Here is a 22,765-nt window from a genome sequence, read left to right as displayed (position 1 = left end):
ATTACTTTGTTTACTTGTTACATATGCTCGCTTAATGGTGAATTCGAATGACCAAACTTACACAGCTTGAAGCTCCGGCAAATTTGAATGCTCGTTTGTGCAATTTTAATTTGAATGCCCTATTTTTGAAATTGCATGATTAAAATTGAAATCACATGCTTCTCATGTGAAATTGCTTGGTGTTTTTAGGTGAGTGAATGTTGATCTCAACGTGCATACAAATTCGTGCGAAAATGGGTGATTGGTCGCAAATTTGGCCGCCAAATCTGCTAACTTGGCCGGAAAAATCTATATTTAGTTGACACACTGCCGCGTTGACAATAAAGCCTTTGCTCATGGAGCAATAGACAGGGGGTTAGAGATGAAAAGGTTTTGAACATTTTGTGAATAAGAATAGAGGTTTCACCGCAAATACCTTTGTCTAATTTGTTTCGTTGTAATAGGTTGTGGTATAGACATGGCAAATTTTTCCTGAATTAGCTTTTTTTCCCGATACATACCCGTGTATAAAAAAGGTAATCTAAAAACAATGGGCTGATATATAAAAGTAATGAACTTGAAATGTGTCAATGTGTCTCAATCTTAAAGAGCAGTTCTTTAGCTTTTCATTGATACATAAACTGCGTTCAAAAAACACCCGTTTCAATATTGCTTAATTTAAGTGGTGAGTTAAGCCGTCGGATGTACGCACTGTTGCTGCAGACAGTGCGCTAAAAGGGGTATGTTAAAGATGTTAGTGCATAAATGGTTCTTAATAATGTTGAAAATGAGTAATTGATCATTCCATACATTTTGATTATCATCACAAGGCCAAACACCTACCTTTTCCACGTTTGCCTGATTTGGCGGTGAATTGAGTTGTCCACAAAAAGTGCGCAGTCGCAGTGGATTATAATTATGTTGAATGGGGGGATAATGAGGGATAAAGACACCTGGCCTGGCGAGGTGAACCAGATTTTGGTTTTGACCGCTAGATGATGATGATGATGAAGACGCGTTGAAAGTGTTATTAGCGGGATATCATGTTTCATTATTAAATCAATAATTTCAAAGAATGTTTTGTTTACTCATTAAAAAAATAAACACCTAATGCAAAATTGTACTTAAAACAGAGCTTCGGCGTCGGCTTAACTGGGCATGGTTTTGGCTATGCTCATTGCAAGCGATATTTGAGAGATTTGTGCAACTGGATTGCTACTTTGTGATGGAAACAAAATCTTTGGAATGACTAATTATTCATTATATATTACGATGTAATGTAATAAAATTGCGAAAGACGCAATAGCATCGGAAAATAACGCAATATTATTGCGGATTTTTGGGCAAACTACACGATATGCATGTACACGATATGTGTATGCACATGCGGCGTGCTAACCGTGGCAAAACCACGTATGAAACACAGCAAAATTCAATGAAGCTGGCTCGCAATAAGGTGTGGCTGGCAGCAGCGACGACAAGCAGTCAAGTGACCTACCCATGCTTGCTTACTCTCCAAGAAAACTAGCGAAAAATTCAAGGAATGTGTGTCCGAAGCTTTATGCTTTTGCAACACTGCACGGAATAAAAGGTTTTTCGCGCTGCATGCCTATGCAAATTAATTACGCAACTCAGTATGCTATATTCAATGGAAAACATAAGAGGGCGCTCGCAATGCTTCGACAACTTTTGCATCGCTCGTTTATGCTAAAAATATAAGACATCCACAAAGAAATATTTTACAGAAGGGACCTGGCAGCATAATTATAGGAATTTAAGTCTGGCCGGTCACACTTACATGCAGGACAACTATGCCGAGCTGGGCTGGTCAAATTGCAGCAGAAACTATATTCACAACTTCTTAAAGTAGGTATCAATCTTTTTGTTGACATCCCACCAAGAAGCCATCCTTGCCCCGCCCCTCATGAGGCACCACACTCACGAAACTATTTCTTTTGTTTTTAAACTAGACAGACTGTACAAGATGTGATATAAACCGACATGTACCTTTTTTAGCAGGAGATACACTTTTTAAAACTGAACATAGACATTTATTACTGTTATTTCCATCCAATTCTAAGCAAATTAACAATGTTCTGCACTGGACAGGTTACTAATCGTGGTTGTTATTTTTTGTCTTACTTACACATTTTTAAAAACACTTTTGATGGAATTGTATTTTCCTTGTTTTCAGCACAAAAGGGACCTGTCTCGAGGACGAGCCGGGTATTAATCTTCTTCCAGAAACAGAGCAGTGACAATTCCCAAAGTCTATGAGGTTTAACAAAGACATTGACTGGGTTGGGACTTGAACCTGCTATCTACACCCTCGTAATGGTGCTCTACCAATGAGCTATCAGGTTTCTGACAAGATAGTCAGTCAGTGGAGCACTGGTATGGACATCTAAACGTCGTAGGTTCAAATCGCACTTCCATTCAATTTACAGTTCGAGCTCAAGCCTTTAAATGTTTATAAAGTTCAGCCTATAGATTAAGAAACTTCAGCCTTGAAAGTTGTAGCACTTTCTGTGCCACAACCTGTGGTTGGCCCTGTTTTATACCAACCATGGTGTGGCACACTTTGAAAGGTCAACGCTGCAAAAATGGTTCTTATAATGTTTCCAAACATATCATTGGATGTATGAAAATGCAAAATAACCAACAAATGCCATCAAAAACTTGATCAAAATGCCTCTTTCTTACATAATGAGGATGTTAACTATACAATTTTAGCAACCTATGTTGCCAACCACAGCTTAATTTTTTTTTTTTTCAATTTTTTTTTTTTTTTCATTTTTTTATCCCGGGGATAACATTTTATCTCATTTATTTTATCATATTTTGAAACCACGCCCACTTGCAGTCAACATGCAAATTGAGGTCAAGGTAAACATTAGTACAGTGTGTATGACTCCACCCCGCTAGTTATTTAAATAATACAGTTGTTTATGACCGGGCGATTAAAGCGTGTGATGTTACTACCCCTGTCAGACGAGCTTATAATCATTCCTGAATCCATGTCTTCTCCCAAGTTTGGGCACAACCATATTTGGAAGTCCAATTGGCTCTCAAATAAGCTCGACCATAAAATTATGTAATGAAAAGAAACAAAACATTCCAGTTACGCTGGACATTGCAGCAAGATGGCAATATACAGTTATACCACCAATTGTCAATCTACTTTGAAGACAGTAGTCTCATCTCCTGATCATTCGAGTTGTCCTCCGAAGAAAAAGCCTCGCGTGGTTCCCGCTTCCTACAAGGTAAATACAAAAGGTACAAGTTTTTAAGAGGAGCTAGACTTACCTTTTGCTTATATTATGTTTGAGATTGAATATTTCTCTTGGCAAAAAGACTTTTAACTTACAATTTTCCAGAGTTATTTCAGTGGACATTAAATATTGAGTGAGGACACTCGTGACTCAAATTTGTACACTGCAGACAAATCTTAAGTCTGTGCCAAATATCAATATTCTTCCGGAAACGCAAAGGATTGTGGACGAGTCAAACTGAAGTGTCGCGTGCGGAAATAAACGCTGTGTCATATGAAAATCATACTCCAATGAAAATCGGTTTCCTTTTATACCCATTGGTTAAACCACGCGTGTACGTGTGCACAACAAGCTCTGGCTGTTGCAAGAATTAGTCTTGCATGATTGCAGGAAAGTCTTGCACTGCTGAAGAAATCGATCAAAACGATCCCCGCCAGAGCTTAAAAATGCGACGCCGAAAAATGCACGATGCCGAAAAATGCGACGCCGGTGGTACATTATGGAACAAAATACTTCTGGTCAATTGTCGGGACAGACAGACAGATCAGACTAACCGACCCGACCACCAAGTATTAATGTAGAAGCTCCTGTCGGAGCTTATTTCATAAAAGAGTCCTAAATTCACACTTCATTGGCTTAAATGACCTTTGTTTGAGGAAGTCATACGTTGTTAGTATCCAATCACGGCGGTCCATTCTGACCTCGTTCTCCATAAATTGTCTCATGAGGGCGCTATCAGCTGCTTTATACCGTCATTATCCGTTCGGCTTGTGCTTGTGGATAAAGGTATGAAAGATTTCAAGTCTGTGTTTATATTGACAAATATGTCCTTTTTACGTTCTCGTGTTTATGTGCAACTTACCCTTTTCCGCATCGAAACTCCCAGATGCCAAAAAGACACGTGATGATCAAAACAGCGAAAGAGGTACAAGCGATGGTCATAATCGAATAGCCGAACCCGTAATACTCTGTGATGACGCCCCCTAGCAACGGGCCCGCCAATGAGCTAATCGGAAAAATCAAAATGTATTTGTGTTAGTTCATTTCTGGTGGTGACTCAAGAGATATGCACCATCTTTAGTATGAAAGAAATTATTGTATTTGTGGCATGATTGACATATTAAAGGGCAATGAAGAAAATGTAACCAAACTATCGTATCAACTCTTCCTTTTCCGCATGTTTGTTAATTTTACTTATACATGTACTACGAGCAGGAGGACCAGAATGCATTCAGTGCACGAACTGTAGGTGGCGCTATTTGGCCAATTTGCAAAGGAAGTACACACTGCGCAAGCGGTCTTTGGCTCAAACTTTCGGCCAAACCGAGGCTGTGTAAGCTTTCACTATTGATTTACACTGGCGACTTTTTCCCTTGTTTGGTAAATCCTCATCAGAAAAAAAGAGAGCATGAGGACCTCGCCTTCAGGCATTCAACAAACAGCGCCACCAACGGTAGCTTATTGGCTCTCTTACCCAAGTGCGGCCGAACTGTTCCAAAGGCCAGATATAACGGCAGTCAAACCTAATCCACTCGGTATGCCATACCACCTGTAGGATTGAGGTTATGAATTGTATTAATCCAATCAATTAAAAACTTCTGTTTTAACAAGTACAATGTGTAACCTCATACAAGTTTTTCTGAGCTATTTGACTTGTTATCCATCCTGGTGATTTTTTTAGCAAAAAACAGCAGCCTATACATGTATAGACTAAACATAAAGTTAGCCAAAAAAAAAGTCTTTCCATAATTATGTCAAAAAATATGAATATCAATTTGGCGTAAATCTGAACGAGTGCATCATTTCTTTAACTAAGTCCAATTTGGTTTCATTGACAGTAAAACGCTGATGGTTGTGGGTTTTTGTTTTTTTTAGAAGAGGAAGATTTCCGTGCTTCAGCACTGTTGCAATAATGCGTTAGTATAAACGTTTATAAGAGTTAAAAACGAACGGTGTAGTAATTGGACATACTCTGAAGAACGTAACATGTCTACAAACGTTGGAGTAGCCAACATGGAAAACGTTGCGGCTGCGATGGGTATGGTAACGCCGGGAAGTGCCCCAGTCCTGTAGGATAAACGTTTCAGGTGTTTAAACGTTTTAGTTTTGCAAATCAAAGGGACAGCCAGAACCTTATTACAGTGATGTACATGTACCAGCATTGTTGCATCATTGTTGACTACACTACAAACATTTAAGTGGAGTTTGCAGTCGTGAGCAAGTTCGAGTAGTTCACCATTTTTGGACTAACGAAAATCAACGCAACGTTCCGCTGAGAGTCCGTTTAGAAAGGATCAAAAACTGTTCCGACTGTTAATTATACAGGAACGTTCGCAAATGTATTAACACGGGCACGTTACTTGCTAATGCACCGGTTCTGGCTTCAATGATCTGGGAATTCTTCCGCGTTTTTGGACTGACGTTTTTTGTTCTTAAAGAGAATATAACGTTTACTTGGTTCAACCTGAACAAACCAAGTTTTTTAATTATTTGCTATAACGCACCAGTTCTGGACGGAACGCTACGTGAGGCGTTTCGGGGCGTTCCTAACATCGACCGATTTTTGAAGAGTAAACTTACACAGGCAAGTGCAAAATCTGCGGTAGCCCTAACAGCAGAAACAGTCCACCGCTGCCGGATGCACCTACTACAATCAGTATTCTAGTGCATTTCTGACGTAAGGAAATCAAAAATGTTAAATTAATAGACACAAAAAGTCAAAGCTTTAATGTTTAGCTTTTTCTTATAATTGTTATTATCAGTTGTGAAGTTATATCCTGCTACAAAATAATCTCGAACATTTTTGTGTGAAATTCGGAGCGATGCACTGTCTTTCCATTCTCATTGAAAGTAACTCCTTAACACACACAAGCCCTGCCGATTAACGTTTGCTCTTACCTTTGCGTCCGCAATGACACCCCAGATCACTGCGAATAAGCCGTAGCCCAAACCCAAGCTAACAAAGAGCAGACTTATCGCCATCACACTAAAATTAAGCTATCAAGAAGAAAGTGTTAATCAAATAAAATGTTTATAGGAAAAAATTATCGTCAAAAAGTACAGACACGTATATACACCAAAGGTGGGCGGAGCTCATCGTCAAAACTCTGAATGGCCCATTGCAACTTTGCCACTTAAACAGACCTCGCATATCTTAATTCCAAAGATGTTTTTTGAAGAAAATGTCATTTGTTTCCATTACCTCGTCCAAAAAAATTGCCAGAGTCGGCTCCAGGGATGCGGTGGCTGCAAAACCAACGAAGTTTGCGAATAAAGCGACCCAGACGGCAGGTATGCTCAGCACTCGTCTCACAGAACCAGACTCCTCAGCCTCCTTCCCTGATCAGAAATGGTAAATGACATTGCACGCAGTCAGCAGGGAACAACCACCTGAATGTGGCGCTCAATTTGGTCTGGTACCCCCATGCATGATTAATGCAAATACAAATTCGGTGCTTTATGTGTTTTTATTTAATCACTGATGTCCGGGGTTAGTATCTGATGCTTACTACAGCTTAACATTGATTGGTCATTTTTTTTCTTCAGCTAATGAGGCCAGGGCGCTGTCTTCCCATTTGAGCGGTAAAAAAACAGACGTGAATTCAAGATTACTTGAGGTAAGTCTACATATAATGATTCGGGAATTGCATCTTCGGCCACGAGTTTGGCCCCATATCGTATCTCATCTTTTATATTTCGTCAGTTGCAGTCCATCTATTGCGGTGTGTGCTTTTGTTCAACAGGGACCCTACACTTGAGTAAACGAAAACCTCAAAGATGGCCTGTGAATGCAATCGCTCTATCAGCCTTTTTTAATATCAACATTTTACTGGTTTTAAAGATTCAAACCTTGATTAGGCATCAAGAAGTAATTGACGACAACGGTCGACAGGACGAGACCACCAAGGACGAAGAAAGGAATTCTAAATCCTGCAACCTGGTAAGGGAAATTAACAAAACAAATGAAAATGTGTTTGTTTGTTGGGGATGTTTGTTGATTCTGTATGCAAACAACAGAGGGCGCCTCACTCCCCTCACCGTATGTTGAGCAAATTAGGACTGTGGGAAGACGTCGTTTTCTTGGTACAATAACAAAATATCACATTTAATAAAAAATTCAAGCACTTTGGCAACTTTACTTCAATCTAAAAATTAGATTAGAAGAAAAGAATGTTCTTGGTGTCATCCAAGGCAAATATAATGTCATGTGCAATTCTTTTTACATGCAGCTTCTTTCAATTGACTGGAAATTATAGGGGTAGGTATTTGCCTCTTCACTATTTTCTTTTTGTACAGAAAACAACTGCACTCATTGCGTTAACTCATAAACTCCGATTACAATTTTTCCATACTTACGTGATACAGCAAGCCGCCTACTGCTGGCCCTATTGCGAAAGAAAAGCCGACAGTCGTCTCAACCAGACTCTGTTGATTTAAGAAGGAGGCACCAATGGAAAAAAAAGCTCAGTTTACCTGGAGCTAAACAGGTGCTCTGAAGTGTAAACTTGCTTTCAGTGATTTTTGCTTGATTAATCAACTATAAGCATGCGCGGATTGCGTGCGAATGATTTACTCCTATCTTAAAGTCGTCACTTTTCTGCCGGAATAAAAATTTACGTTTGCCCCTTGCAGGACAGAATATTTCAATACACATTCATAAATACCTAAGACAGTTTACCCATTCCTATTGTTCGAGAGCCCGTCACATGGCCGGTTTTAAACGGTTGATAAAGTCCGGCTGGCCTGTCTTAAACACTTTTCCAGTGTCACATGAAATTTGGACTCGTATGAAATCTGGTGCTTTTTACCGTTTTATTGATTCAACGTTCACAATCCTCACGTAGGCATGCGCAATACCACCAGCGAGTCAGTATTTCATAGTACTAAATGAACAATATACTGGCACAGCTGCGTTCTGCGTCACTCGCGCACTACGCGCGACCTGCTCGCCAAACTCCATATAAGGAGGGATTTTTTTTACTACGACTCGCGAGACTTGACATACCATAATACAGTTAGAGGGGTGTCCGAAAAACATGAAGTTAAATTGTTGAACAAAATCGTTGGAAATTTATAATTTTGGACTTGTTTTGACTTTTGGACCGAAAAGTTTTGATTTTTGACCGATGCTGAAAATTACCCTTGCCTTTGGCTCGGGTATAAATTTTCAGTATCCAGAAACGAATCGGTCTTAAACATAGTGTTTAAAACGGTCAGGCACACATTTATTCCCTCAATAAATGCACGCATTATTTCCTTTATTTAGTATGTTGGTCATCTTTCGGGTCATTGTGACCCGGAAAAGTGTCATTTTGACCCGGAAAACATGTCGTCTTTACCCGGAAAAGTATCAGGTAGAAATATGATTGGGATTCCGGGTCAAATCGGACGCGGGACCTTTCATAGTGTGGCTTTGTTCCAGAGCCCTCTCAATCGCTCAACTGTAATATAATTGCCCATGAAAGTAACTTTTTTATACCACAGCCTTGCCAACATCGTCAGGGCATACAGAAGCTACGATGGCCGCTGATGCCGTCAGCACAGCAGCCGAGCCGAGCCCCTCTAAAATGCGAATGGCGAAACTGAACCCAGTGAAGGTAGCGATTGTGGGCATGTCGATAATAAACCTGTGTAATAGCATATAGACAGAAAACGGTTAGTACACCCCCAGTTGTCAATTGTTAAACTGTATCCTAATGGGCCTTATTGAATTGAAAGTGAGGTAAAATCTTTGGAATTTGGGCAGAGAATTGAGAGCAGGAACATTACTAAATAATTCAAGTCTGCTTAAACGAATAATTTACACTTTGTAATTAAATATTCCCTAATGTTTTAAACCAGATTTTGAAAAAAATGAAAGTAAAATAAGGCTGCATAAATAGTCTGGCGCCACGCCATTCAACAGTTAACAATTAATGAAATACATTCAGGGAACACGACACGGTCCATGAAGCAAAAAAAAAAAAGAGAGAACATGAAGAGATTAATGCTCACCCGAACAGAATGTTACATCCTCCCGTGATAAACGAACCGGCGAGAAACGCGAAACGGGCACCAATGATTGGTATCTAAGAAGCAAATACATGTACATGTAATGTTAAAGTCAGTAACTATTACGGTGGATTAGCAAAAGGGGGGAAATGAGCCGGTAGTGGCGCTAACAACCAAATAGCGCCATCTTTTGACGAGTACAGAACAGAGTTTTGTGAAAGAAATGGTCGGTTTTATTTTTGTTCCTATAGACCTTTCTACGCTTGGTTGGCAAACTGCACATTTTGCCAACCACGGGATGCAAAACTATGGAAGGTCCAACACTGCAAAAATGAAGAAGAGTTATTACAGAAAACCAAAATATTATTAGATTGTTGGAAAAACAACATTGTCAACAAAGCTTCAACACAATTCCTACTCATTTTTTTTTTTACTGTGTATTGATGGCGTTATGGGGACTTTTTGGGAAAAAAATATGTTGCCAACCACGGCTTCAATTTATGCGCTTGCGACAGCCCATATAAAATGGCGCCAATGTTTACAAACAAAAGAAATTTAGGTCTATTGAATCCACTGTTACATTCCTCATTCAAAGATGTTGTAGATTAGCACAAGATATTTTGCGTTCCCCTAAATAATGAAAGTCTTATTGAATTCTTAGACCAAACAGGGACTTACCATTTTGCCTATTAGGGGCGATCCTATGCTGTATGACAAGGAAAATACGCTGAACACCATCCCAATAACTGTCTGTGATATTCCCCTTTTCTTTGCCTGTTGCAAAGTGACAGGAAATCTTTTGATATAATGAATCCCTAAAAAGCGGATTTCATCCTTCAATCAACTACATATATCTAAGAAATTTGTGTTATTGAAGCTTGCAGATTTTAACAGCAGTATAGAGGAATAAGCCATATGCGAGTTAAATTTGAATAAAATCTGGTACGCTGACTTGCTCAAGTCAAATGCTTTCCACATTTCACTTTTCTTTCAACCAGACCTTCGAAATAGGAAAAGTAAAAGAAATGCTGCTGCACAATTTTAACGTGTTTTTAAATTGGGTTATGGTCGAGAATAAGCTTTATGTGGCCTCTCTGGACTCCCATATATTTGCACTAGGTTTAGTTGGGCACTATTTGCAGTCATCAGCCGACATTTGAGGCAAAAAAATCAGGTAAGAAAAAAAAAGCCGCGTCGCCGCACCACTTTTGGGGCAAGCTCCATTCCAGAAACCGGAGACTTTTTGGGGGCCTTAGAAGACAAACGAAGGACGCTCACAGGGGGAACGGAATGATAGAAACGCGTTAAAGGGAATGAAACGAACTCCAGTGATGTGCACTGAATGAGACACAATAGCATGAATCTGGCAAAGGGACAGAGACAATGAGCATACAGGATGGAATAATACTTTATTTATTCAGATTAATTGGTAAAAACACTTGTCTCCCAAAAATACAACTATCCAATTAAAAGTAGTATACCAAATTTGATTAAAAACCGTCCAACAGAGTAAAAATATATTAACAACAATAATTCCCTTAATTACAATAATTCCCTGAATAATATGAAAAATCTGTGCGACAATTACATGTAGTCGTGTATATTATAATTATTTTGAGTTGCATTATAACAGTGTGTTAATTATCTCAAATTTCTGAAAGATTAACGAAATACAAAGTCAATTGCGAGACTGAGCAGGGAAATATATACTAGAAATATATACTAGAATATATTCTACAGAAATTCTATTGACAGAGGATAGTCGTTGTGTTTTCCAAACTTTTGATAGCATTTTTGAATACAACCGTTGAATGTCAATGAATCGAAAAATAAAAGTTTGAATTTATGGGACGGAGCAGCGTTTTGTGCATTTTCACTTTGACGTAGGTCATGATGACATTTCATACCAGATTGACTTATTCCTTAAACCTTAAACCTGAGCAGCCTTCGTATTTCTTAGACCTCAAGGGTAGACTTTATGCGTATAGCGGCCATCTTATAGGGCATCCTTCGTTATTTTAATTCAGTAACAATGAGTGCTTAAAAGGATTATTTCTGGTATTCACAGCAAGACAAATGTATTGCCTTGATGACTGCTACCTATAAGGTCCATATACGCCTTTTTTGAAATATTGTGGGCAAGAGGGAGTGCTTTTTTTTCAGTGGGTGATCTCTCTTTTATATTCACCCCGCAAATGTATTATATTATGTTATTCATTTTTTTTAAATTATTTCATTGAAATAAAACATGACAAAAAATTAAAAGCCCTGCTTCCTCCTTTTTTTTCAAACACCCGGACGAAAAACATGTTTTTTTTTAATTCGGCCTAAGGAGCCAGCCGACAGGTTGCTTGTATGAGGCTGCATCCTAAGGCCAAAAAAAAAAGTCTCCGGTTTCTGGTATGCGCGCGCGTCGCCGTTGCCATGCGCGTCGGCAAAATGAAAAGGTTTTTTTTTCAATGAAAGATGATGTCTCAAAACTCCCAAACTCACCGGTTTGACTGGAATCATGCTGCTGCACAATTTTAACGTGTTCTTAGATTGGGTTATGGTCGAGAATAAGCTTTATGTGGCCTCTCTGGACTCCCATATATTTGCACTAAGTTTAGTCGGGCACCATTTGCAGTCATCAGCCGACATTGGAAGCAAAAAAAATCAGGTAAAAAAAAAAAAAAGCCGCGTCGCCGCACCACTTTTGGGGCAAGCTCCATACCAGAAACCGGAGACTTTTTTTCTGGCCTAATGCCTCGCTATATCCATTGACATAAGAAATTTGGCTAACTAAAAAAAATACAACTTACAAAAAGCCTTTTTGGTTGGGGAAGGAAGAGGGGCATTATCAGTATTTTGGTGGGGGACCTGGGGGCACGGCCAATTTATGGGGCCCCATCCCCCCCCCCCCCCACGCGGGTTGAACTTACCTCAATAGGGTAGAACACCGTGATGACCGAGTAAGCCATCATGTTAGTAAGCGCGGCCAAAATGGTGCCCACAATGGTGGCTATCTGGTGGGATGTAAACCTGCTCTTCGCTGGTTGCTGGTCACCGTCGGCATTAACCGCTTCCTCTGGAGTTGCCAAACCTCTGGGCGGAGTCTCCATCGGAGAAGGCACCTGACTATTCGCATCTTTCTGCGTACCCTCCATGTTGCCGTTTTCGTGTGTTTGAAGCTCCATGGCCTGTCCAAAAATGTCAACATAAAACAAGAAGGGTTTACTAATTTAGTATTAGGTTCTGTCAAAGCAGTACTTAAAGGGAATATACAACATTTTGCAAACATCAACAAATAAAACTACCAAGTTTTTACGAAATACCTTACTAGGACGTTGGTTAATGACAATCTTAAGCATCCTGTAAAATGATGGCACCTGGTGTGAAGTCATTTTCAAGAAAATGGTGTTTTTGTATAAATTTCCAACGGTGGTCAGCCGACCACCGTTGGAAAAACCTTACTATAACTACTGCTCCAAATTTACTATTTTTCAGTCAAAATTGTGTTTGCTATTGGTTACATGTTCATGAGCGGGTGCAGGCCAGCTAAACTGGTTCCCTTACCTTACAATTTTCCGGCATCTATAAATTGATCAATTTCATCTTTAGTGGAGTCACGGAACCAGACTACTTGAACATTTTTGTTTTTCTTGGCTTTTCCTGCATTTTTGAACACAAAACTTGTCAGTGTAACAATATTTGATCTATTATATTAACCCCTCAAATAGTTCATTTTTGGAAATTACAGCAAAAACCAATGATGTACATTCACTTTAAGACTAGCGTACTGTCACACTATCCGAAATTCCGATCGGCTATATAGAAGTCGTGGTTTTAAGTTCTGTAACGTAATCATCAGACATTTATTTTCTTTATACGGCATGCGCAACGCTGTTTAGTAATACAATCGCGGTGATGGCTTTTACTACCTACAATTAATTTGATCGTAAAATACTACCCAACCGGTAGTATTTTACGATCAAATTAATTGTATAGTGCGTGGTTCATTATGGACAATTTCTCGATCGTTTGGATTAATGGAGTGCGTCTATTTAGCATAAATAGAGATATACATGTAATGTGTACTTTTCAATGGCAATTGAATTGAATTTCTTCCAGTTTCCACCGTGACATTTACCGACATTTAGTCCAACAATTTAGCTGTTCACTCTTTCGCTGGTGTCACCTTTCATAATACCGTACCATATAATCCGCGTCATTGTATTGTATTATTTGAGTTTAATTAAATTTTATCTATTGTATTTTCCTGCGCATTACAACCACAAATTTAACCTTTTGGCGACACAGCGTCCTACGTTATTCCTTTTAAACAGGACTCCCGATGCAGTTGTACTGTTGTTTCAGGTGCAATGAGTCTATTAATTGTCTTGTATTGCAGGTTTTCAATACCTTAGTTTTGGGACTCTCATACCCAGTATTGAGAGTCCCAAATTTTCGGACTAATATTTTTCCCTTAGTTTGAATGGGGTCTATTATATAGCCCATGCACTCTTTCTATAGGCATATGCGTGCGTGAATGGATAACGGGCTAGCAGTGTGCCTGAAGGTATTTGCTACGGTCTGCAAGTTTCTCACAAAGGACCATATGACCATAGGACCATATACAATGCAATGCTGCCAATCCGCTTTCAATACAAGTTGAATTGTGCTAACAACTTTTATGAGAACTAGTGAAAACATGAACTTTGAACCGTAACGGCGAAGTGAACTGAGCTTGATCCTGACCCACTACATGCTCATGTACACATACATGTACATATACATGCAGGACCTTTTTGAAATAGAGCTCAACAAGTCAGCTGTATAGGCGTTCGCGGTAAATAAAGACATTTATATCTTCACCGAAAACTTCTATAACCATCTAAAACTGTAGGCTGTTAAAAGTAAATGGGCAATTTCACGTTTACTCACGTTACATTTTTGATGTACTTTTGAGTTTCCTTGGGCTGTAATTACCTTACTGAAAAGGTTTAATAACTGTTATCCCCATGGTAGATAGAGTAGACCTAGACCTACCTAGACACTAAGATGACATCCAAAAGAAATGATATGTATGATAAACAAGACGCACAAAATCGGTTGCTCACGTTACGAAAATGCAAAATTACTACTGACGTTTTTTTACTCACCATTCGGCTAATTAATGCCCACACAACACATACATCAAAATGCTATAGTTGCAAGCATGTCACCTGCGAAATTTGAGACTTTAAATCCAATTTTAAGGCAGGTTTTTGGCAGTTCAAAAACAATCCACGTCATTCTCCATGATCTAGAAATGTGAGTGTGATTCACAAAGTATTCTGGGTAGATGCACAAAGTGCCTTGCAGCTTACGGGTGCACTGAAGCAATTCATTGTATTGTATTATTTGAGTATAATTAAATTTTATCTATTGTATTTTCCTGCGCATTACAATCACAAATTTAACCTTTGGGCGACACAGCGTCCTACGTTGTTCCTTTTTAAACAGGACTCCCGATGCAGTTGTACTGTTTTTTCAGGTGCAATGAGTCTATTAACTGTCTTGTATTGCATGTTTTCAATACCTTAGTTTTGGGACTCTCATACCCAGTATTGAGAGTCCCAAATTTTCGGACTAATATTTTAGTAATACAATCGCGGTGATGGCTTTTACTACCTACAATTAATTTGATCGTAAAATACTACCCTACCGGTAGTATTTTACGATCAAATTAATTGTATAGTGCGTGGTTCATTATGGACAATTTCTCGATCGTTTGGATTAATGGAGTGCGTCTATTTAGCATAAATAGAGATATACATGTAATGTGTACTTTTCAATGGCAATTGAATTGAATTTCTTCCAGTTTCCACCGTGACATTTACCGTTATTTAGTCCTACAATTTAGCTGTTCACTCTTTCGCTGGTGTCACCTTTCATAATACCATACCATATAATCCGCGTCATTGTATTGTATTATTTGAGTTTAATTAAATTTTATCTATTGTATTTTCCTGCGCATTACAACCACAAATTTAACCTTTGGGCGACACAGCGTCCTACGTTATTCCTTTTAAACAGGACTCCCGATGCAGTTGTACTGTTGTTTCAGGTGCAATGAGTCTATTAATTGTCTTGTATTGCAGGTTTTCAATACCTTAGTTTTGGGACTCTCATACCCAGTATTGAGAGTCCCAAATTTTCGGACTAATATTTTTCCCTTAGTTTGAATGGGGTCTATTATATAGCCCATGCACTCTTTCTATAGGCATATGCGTGCGTGAATGGATAACGGGCTAGCAGTGTGCCTGAAGGTATTTGCTACGGTCTGCAAGTTTCTCACAAAGGACCATATGACCATAGGACCATATACAATGCAATGCTGCCAATCCGCTTTCAATACAAGTTGAATTGTGCTAACAACTTTTATGAGAACTAGTGAAAACATGAACTTTGAACCGTAACGGCGAAGTGAACTGAGCTTGATCCTGACCCACTACATGCTCATGTACACATACATGTACATATACATGCAGGACCTTTTTGAAATAGAGCTCAACAAGTCAGCTGTATAGGCGTTCGCGGTAAATAAAGACATTTATATCTTCACCGAAAACTTCTATAACCATCTAAAACTGTAGGCTGTTAAAAGTAAATGGGCAATTTCACGTTTACTCACGTTACATTTTTGATGTACTTTTGAGTTTCCTTGGGCTGTAATTACCTTACTGAAAAGGTTTAATAACTGTTATCCCCATGGTAGATAGAGTAGACCTAGACCTACCTAGACACTAAGATGACATCCAAAAGAAATGATATGTATGATAAACAAGACGCACAAAATCGGTTGCTCACGTTACGAAAATGCAAAATTACTACTGACGTTTTTTTACTCACCATTCGGCTAATTAATGCCCACACAACACATACATCAAAATGCTATAGTTGCAAGCATGTCACCTGCGAAATTTGAGACTTTAAATCCAATTTTAAGGCAGGTTTTTGGCAGTTCAAAAACAATCCACGTCATTCTCCATGATCTAGAAATGTGAGTGTGATTCACAAAGTATTCTGGGTAGATGCACAAAGTGCCTTGCAGCTTACGGGTGCACTGAAGCAATTCATTGTATTGTATTATTTGAGTATAATTAAATTTTATCTATTGTATTTTCCTGCGCATTACAATCACAAATTTAACCTTTGGGCGACACAGCGTCCTACGTTGTTCCTTTTTAAACAGGACTCCCGATGCAGTTGTACTGTTTTTTCAGGTGCAATGAGTCTATTAACTGTCTTGTATTGCATGTTTTCAATACCTTAGTTTTGGGACTCTCATACCCAGTATTGAGAGTCCCAAATTTTCGGACTAATATTTTAGTAATACAATCGCGGTGATGGCTTTTACTACCTACAATTAATTTGATCGTAAAATACTACCCTACCGGTAGTATTTTACGATCAAATTAATTGTATAGTGCGTGGTTCATTATGGACAATTTCTCGATCGTTTGGATTAATGGAGTGCGTCTATTTAGCATAAATAGAGATATACATGTAATGTGTACTTTTCAATGGCAATTGAATTGAATTTCTTCCAGTTTCCACCGTGACATTTACCGTTATTTAGTCCTACAATTTAGCTGTTCACTCTTTCGCTGGTGTCACCTTTCATAATACCATACCATATAATCCGCGTCATTGTATTGTATTATTTGAGTTTAATTAAATTTTATCTATTGTATTTTCCTGCGCATTACAACCACAAATTTAACCTTTGGGCGACACAGCGTCCTACGTTATTCCTTTTAAACAGGACTCCCGATGCAGTTGTACTGTTGTTTCAGGTGCAATGAGTCTATTAATTGTCTTGTATTGCAGGTTTTCAATACCTTAGTTTTGGGACTCTCATACCCAGTATTGAGAGTCCCGAATTTTCGGACTAATATTTTTCCCTTAGTTTGAATGGGGTCTATTATATAGCCCATGCACTCTTTCTATATGCATATGCGTGCGTGAATGGATAACGGGCTAGCAGTGTGCCTGAAGGTATTTGCTACGGTCTGCAAGTTTCTCACAAAGGACCATATGACCATATGACCATATACAATGCAATGCTGCCAATCCGCTTTCAATACAAGTTGAATTGTGCTAACAACTTTTATGAGAACTAGTGAAAACATGAACTTTGAACCGTAACGGCGAAGTGAACTGAGCTTGATCCTGACCCACTACATGTTCATGTACACATACATGTACATATACATGCAGGACCTTTTTGAAATAGAGCTCAACAAGTCAGCTGTATAGGCGTTTGCGGTAAATAAAGACATTTATATCTTCACCGAAAACTTCTATAACCATCTAAAACTGTAGGCTGTTAAAAGTAAATGGGCAATTTCACGTTTACTCACGTTACATTTTTGATGTACTTTTGAGTTTCCTTGGGCTGTAATTACCTTACTGAAAAGGTTTAATAACTGTTATCCCCATGGTAGATAGAGTAGACCTAGACCTACCTAGACACTAAGATGACATCCAAAAAAAATGATATGTATGATAAACAAGACGCACAAAATCGGTTGCTCACGTTACGAAAATGCAAAATTACTACTGACGTTTTTTTACTCACCATTCGGCTAATTAATGCCCACACAACACATACATCAAAATGCTATAGTTGCAAGCATGTCACCTGCGAAATTTGAGACTTTAAATCCAATTTTAAGGCAGGTTTTTGGCAGTTCAAAAACCATCCACGTCATTCTCCATGATCTAGAAATGTGAGTGCGATTCACAAAGTATTCTGGGTAGATGCACAAAGTGCCTTGCAGCTTACGGGTGCACTGAAGCAATTCATTGTATTGTATTATTTGAGTATAATTAAATTTTATCTATTGTATTTTCCTGCGCATTACAATCACAAATTTAACCTTTGGGCGACACAGCGTCCTACGTTATTCCTTTTTAAACAGGACTCCCGATGCAGTTGTACTGTTTTTTCAGGTGCAATGAGTCTATTAACTGTCTTGTATTGCATGTTTTCAATACCTTAGTTTTGGGACTCTCATACCCAGTATTGAGAGTCCCAAATTTTCGGACTAATATTTTTCCCTTAGTTTGAATGGGGTCTATTATATAGCCCATGCACTCTTTCTATATGCATATGCGTGCGTGAATGGATAACGGGCTAGCAGTGTGCCTGAAGGTATTTGCTACGGTCTGCAAGTTTCTCACAAAGGACCATATGACCATATGACCATATACAATGCAATGCTGCCAATCCGCTTTCAATACAAGTTGAATTGTGCTAACAACTTTTATGAGAACTAGTGAAAACATGAACTTTGAACCGTAACGGCGAAGCGAACTGAGCTTGATCCTGACCCACTACATGCTCATGTACACATACATGTACATATACATGCAGGACCTTTTTGAAATAGAGCTCAACAAGTCAGCTGTATAGGCGTTCGTGGTAAATAAAGACATTTATATCTTCACCGAAAACTTCTATAACCATCTAAAACTGTAGGCTGTTAAAAGTAAATGGGCAATTTCACGTTTACTCACGTTACATTTTTGATGTACTTTTGAGTTTCCTTGGGCTGTAATTACCTTACTGAAAAGGTTTAATAACTGTTATCCCCATGGTAGATAGAGTAGACCTAGACCTACCTAGACACTAAGATGACATCCAAAAAAATGATATGTATGATAAACAAGACGCACAAAATCGGTTGCTCACGTTACGAAAATGCAAAATTACTACTGACGTTTTTTTACTCACCATTCGGCTAATTAATGCCCACACAACACATACATCAAAATGCTATAGTTGCAAGCATGTCACCTGCAAAATTTGAGACTTTAAATCCAATTTTAAGGCAGGTTTTTGGCAGTTCAAAAACCATCCACGTCATTCTCCATGATCTAGAAATGTGAGTGTGATTCACAAAGTATTCTGGGTAGATGCACAAAGTGCCTTGCAGCTTACGGGTGCACTGAAGCAATTCATTGTATTGTATTATTTGAGTATAATTAAATTTTATCTATTGTATTTTCCTGCGCATTACAATCACAAATTTAACCTTTGGGCGACACAGCGTCCTACGTTGTTCCTTTTTAAACAGGACTCCCGATGCAGTTGTACTGTTTTTTCAGGTGCAATGAGTCTATTAACTGTCTTGTATTGCATGTTTTCAATACCTTAGTTTTGGGACTCTCATACCCAGTATTGAGAGTCCCAAATTTTCGGACTAATATTTTTCCCTTAGTTTGAATGGGGTCTATTATATAGCCCATGCACTCTTTCTATATGCATATGCGTGCGTGAATGGATAACGGGCTAGCAGTGTGCCTGAAGGTATTTGCTACGGTCTGCAAGTTTCTCACAAAGGACCATATGACCATATGACCATATACAATGCAATGCTGCCAATCCGCTTTCAATACAAGTTGAATTGTGCTAACAACTTTTATGAGAACTAGTGAAAACATGAACTTTGAACCGTAACGGCGAAGTGAACTGAGCTTGATCCTGACCCACTACATGTTCATGTACACATACATGTACATATACATGCAGGACCTTTTTGAAATAGAGCTCAACAAGTCAGCTGTATAGGCGTTCGCGGTAAATAAAGACATTTATATCTTCACCGAAAACTTCTATAACCATCTAAAACTGTAGGCTGTTTGGGGGGCTGTAGGCTGTTTGTAAATGGGCAATTTCACGTTTACTCACGTTACATTTTTGATGTACTTTTGAGTTTCCTTGGGCTGTAATTACCTTACTGAAAAGGTTTAATAACTGTTATCCCCATGGTAGATAGAGTAGACCTAGACCTACCTAGACACTAAGATGACATCCAAAAAAAATGATATGTATGATAAACAAGACGCACAAAATCGGTTGCTCACGTTACGAAAATGCAAAATTACTACTGACGTTTTTTTTACTCACCATTCGGCTAATTAATGCCCACACAACACATACATCAAAATGCTATAGTTGCAAGCATGTCACCTGCGAAATTTGAGACTTTAAATCCAATTTTAAGGCAGGTTTTTGGCAGTTCAAAAACCATCCACGTCATTCTCCATGATCTAGAAATGTGAGTGTGATTCACAAAGTATTCTGGGTAGATGCACAAAGTGCCTTGCAGCTTACGGGTGCACTGAAGCAATTCAAGCCCCATCGAAAACAGTGTAAAATCAACAAAGTTCAGGGCCAAATAACATGCAAGCCAACATCACTGGGGTTTCTCAAACAAAATTAAATTATTGTCTTGTACTTCATCTTTTCATTTCTTTTCCATTTTGGGTAGATTAGCCGATTACATTTTTAAATATTCACTCCAAAACAAAATCACCTCCCGAAAAGTGATAGTTCCCAAGCCTGCATGTAGCCGTTTTACAAGTGGCATCCTTCCACTTTCTCAGGCAAATAGGACCCATTTTTCAACCGTAATTTTATCAAGCCCGCCCTCAGATGGAAGCCCCAAAACCAGGGAGTTTATCCTTGGCTATATTTACACAATTCCACAGTGTTTTAAGCCAAACGGTCACCGTTTTCAAAAGAAACTTGAATTAGTTCACTGCACCCTTACTTGTTTTTAATCGATTGCCAAAAGAACATAGCGCCCTCTGTTAAAAAAATGAAGCATTCTGCATTCACTCAGACCAACAAGAGGGCACTGTTTTATGTACAAGATGAAAATTTTATAGCTGAGGAGTCTTTTTGCACAATGCATTGCAGTACACATTAACGTGATGTCTCACGTTTGGATTTCCATAACTCTCTGCAAAATTAGAATTAAAAGCTGAATTTTTGGTCATGCAATTGCTCACAACAGCAACAGAAGTTTCGGGGAACATTGAGGAAACTGTAGTGAGTAAGAAGCTTGCAAATTTGAATCACACTGGTTTTATTATTGCACGATATGGATACCTTAAGTTTTGGGACTCTCATACGGAGTATTGAGAGTCCCAAATTGTCGGACTAGACTCATGGGTTGCAGAGGCATAGGCTTGAAATTGCCTACGCCTATCAAATCACGATTTGCATGCCCACAAATTCTCCGGTATTAGAGCATTTTGTGGGCCGTGAACTTGACGGTTTGTAAAAAAGAAGAGGAGAAGCCGTGAAGAGGACTTGGACCTCGTAGGCCCTTAAACTGCTCCTTTTTTGTAATGGAGCGTAGGCATCCTTTTTCAAAATGGCGATGGGCTTCAGGACTAAATTAGGGGTTGATCCTCTTTGGATGGAATTTTCCCTCAAAAGTCTTAGGTTTACCCCTTAAAAAAGTGAACAGAAAATGAAAGATGATGAAGTAAGCTTTAATTTGATGTGTGTCTCAAACACCTTGGAGAGTCCTGAGTAATTTTCATATTTTTTTAAGTGCATGGGCGTAATCATCACTGAGGTCTATGGTTGTTACTGGTCTGCTAACTTAGATTGTTTAAGGGCGTACAAGTCCAAAAATGAGAGTCGAGAAACTTAAGAGAGTAAAAACATGACACCAGAAAATAGACTGGCACATGACACAACCCGTCAAACGCCCCTTTAGTGCTGCATCAACCAACTGCGTCAACATGGTCAAAAGAAACGCCTGGTACCTAGTATCTTCGTCTACACATTTCCCACAGTCATGTCACGAGAATACTGAAGGGTCAATCTTTTCAAAAAGTTGGGCTTGTCTAGTCTTTATAGGCTTCAAATTTCTCTCTCAGGTGTAAAGTTTTGAAGAAAAGTCTCCTTTAGAAATTGCAATCGAGACCTCAAACCTTGTCTTTGTCCCATGCAAATTTGGGAGAATTTTGTTGGCTCAAAAGTGAGTAAAGTTGGACTGATTTTGTTTTTGAAAGTTTTTCTGCACACAAGGTCCCATCCCCAGTATGGTGTAAGGGTCGAGATTTTTTTACTTATTTCAAGATTAAAAAAAACCTTTATATTAAATCCTAGCCCATTTGTCTATTCTGCCATGGTGTATATATGCATATAGAAAAGAGTGCATAGCGTAATGGGTTAGCACAAAAGAGGGTGACACAGAACCAAGGCATTGCTGGCTGGAGTGGATTTAATCGACGTTTCGAGACAGTAAAACTGCTCTTCTTCAGGAATCTATACAAGTAAAAAAAAAAACAATAACAAAACTTAAACAAAACGAACTTAAACGACAATAACAGAACTAAAACAAGGGGGATCACTGTGGTGATTGAATCAGGTCTAAAAGTGTTTATGAGTTAGCTCCAATTGCATTTGAAGGAAGGGTACTAAACGAATGGTGTGGGGACTTACCAGGTTGGGTGTGGGTGAGCTTGTCTTACATACGCAGTGTGGACTTCCGAACAAAAGACGTCCACATAATGTAGGTAGCAGCGACGAAGTGTGGACTTGCCCACGTCCACACAGTGTTTCCCCATTTCTGGAAAACAGGTTTAGAGGCATTTTTGGGTTAGGTTTATCTGTAGCAGAATGAAGAGAAACACTAAAGGGAATCATTGAAAAAAAATTGGGTTGTAAGAGTTTTCACAGTTTGAGAAAA

At 38.8% G+C, this 22,765-nt stretch overlaps 1 protein-coding gene across 4 annotated transcripts; it reads right to left on the bottom strand.

Moving 5' to 3' along the window:
• Nucleotides 1-211: 211 nt before the first annotated feature.
• Nucleotides 212-22,545, bottom strand: LOC119732418 (MFS-type transporter SLC18B1-like). Of its 4 annotated transcripts, none has more exons than XM_038205921.1 (14): nucleotides 22,519-22,545; nucleotides 12,164-12,421; nucleotides 9,921-10,016; nucleotides 9,246-9,319; nucleotides 8,731-8,878; nucleotides 7,608-7,676; nucleotides 7,101-7,188; nucleotides 6,454-6,590; nucleotides 6,150-6,248; nucleotides 5,832-5,923; nucleotides 5,223-5,318; nucleotides 4,726-4,800; nucleotides 4,114-4,257; nucleotides 212-3,235 (listed from the first exon to the last, which is right to left on the bottom strand). In XM_038205921.1, exons 2-14 carry the CDS (start codon nucleotides 12,416-12,418, stop codon nucleotides 3,157-3,159), a joined length of 1,452 nt encoding a protein of 483 aa, XP_038061849.1. In that variant the 5' UTR covers nucleotides 12,419-12,421; nucleotides 22,519-22,545; the 3' UTR covers nucleotides 212-3,156. The 4 variants fall into 4 exon arrangements, with proteins under 4 accessions (XP_038061849.1, XP_038061848.1, XP_038061850.1 ...); XM_038205920.1 differs by lacking the exon at nucleotides 22,519-22,545 and adding an exon at nucleotides 14,384-14,562; XM_038205922.1 differs by lacking the exons at nucleotides 5,223-5,318; nucleotides 22,519-22,545 and adding an exon at nucleotides 14,384-14,562.
• Nucleotides 22,546-22,765: the final 220 nt, after the last annotated feature.

This window comes from Patiria miniata, unplaced genomic scaffold (genome assembly GCF_015706575.1).
Source record: "Patiria miniata isolate m_02_andy unplaced genomic scaffold, ASM1570657v1 HiC_scaffold_24, whole genome shotgun sequence".
NCBI lineage: Eukaryota > Metazoa > Echinodermata > Asteroidea > Valvatida > Asterinidae > Patiria > Patiria miniata.
This window is presented reverse-complemented; position numbering and strand designations above follow the sequence as displayed.

What these genes read in the sequence shown, in the direction of transcription:
- LOC119732418 (XM_038205920.1), bottom strand. An exon ending in GTGTCATTGCGGACGCAAAG is followed by an intron (nt 5,924 to 6,149) that starts GTAAGAGCAAAC and finishes TCCTTACGTCAG; the next exon opens with AAATGCACTAGAATACTGAT. An exon ending in CAGATTTTGCACTTGCCTGT is followed by an intron (nt 5,319 to 5,831) that starts GTAAGTTTACTC and finishes TTTATCCTACAG; the next exon opens with GACTGGGGCACTTCCCGGCG.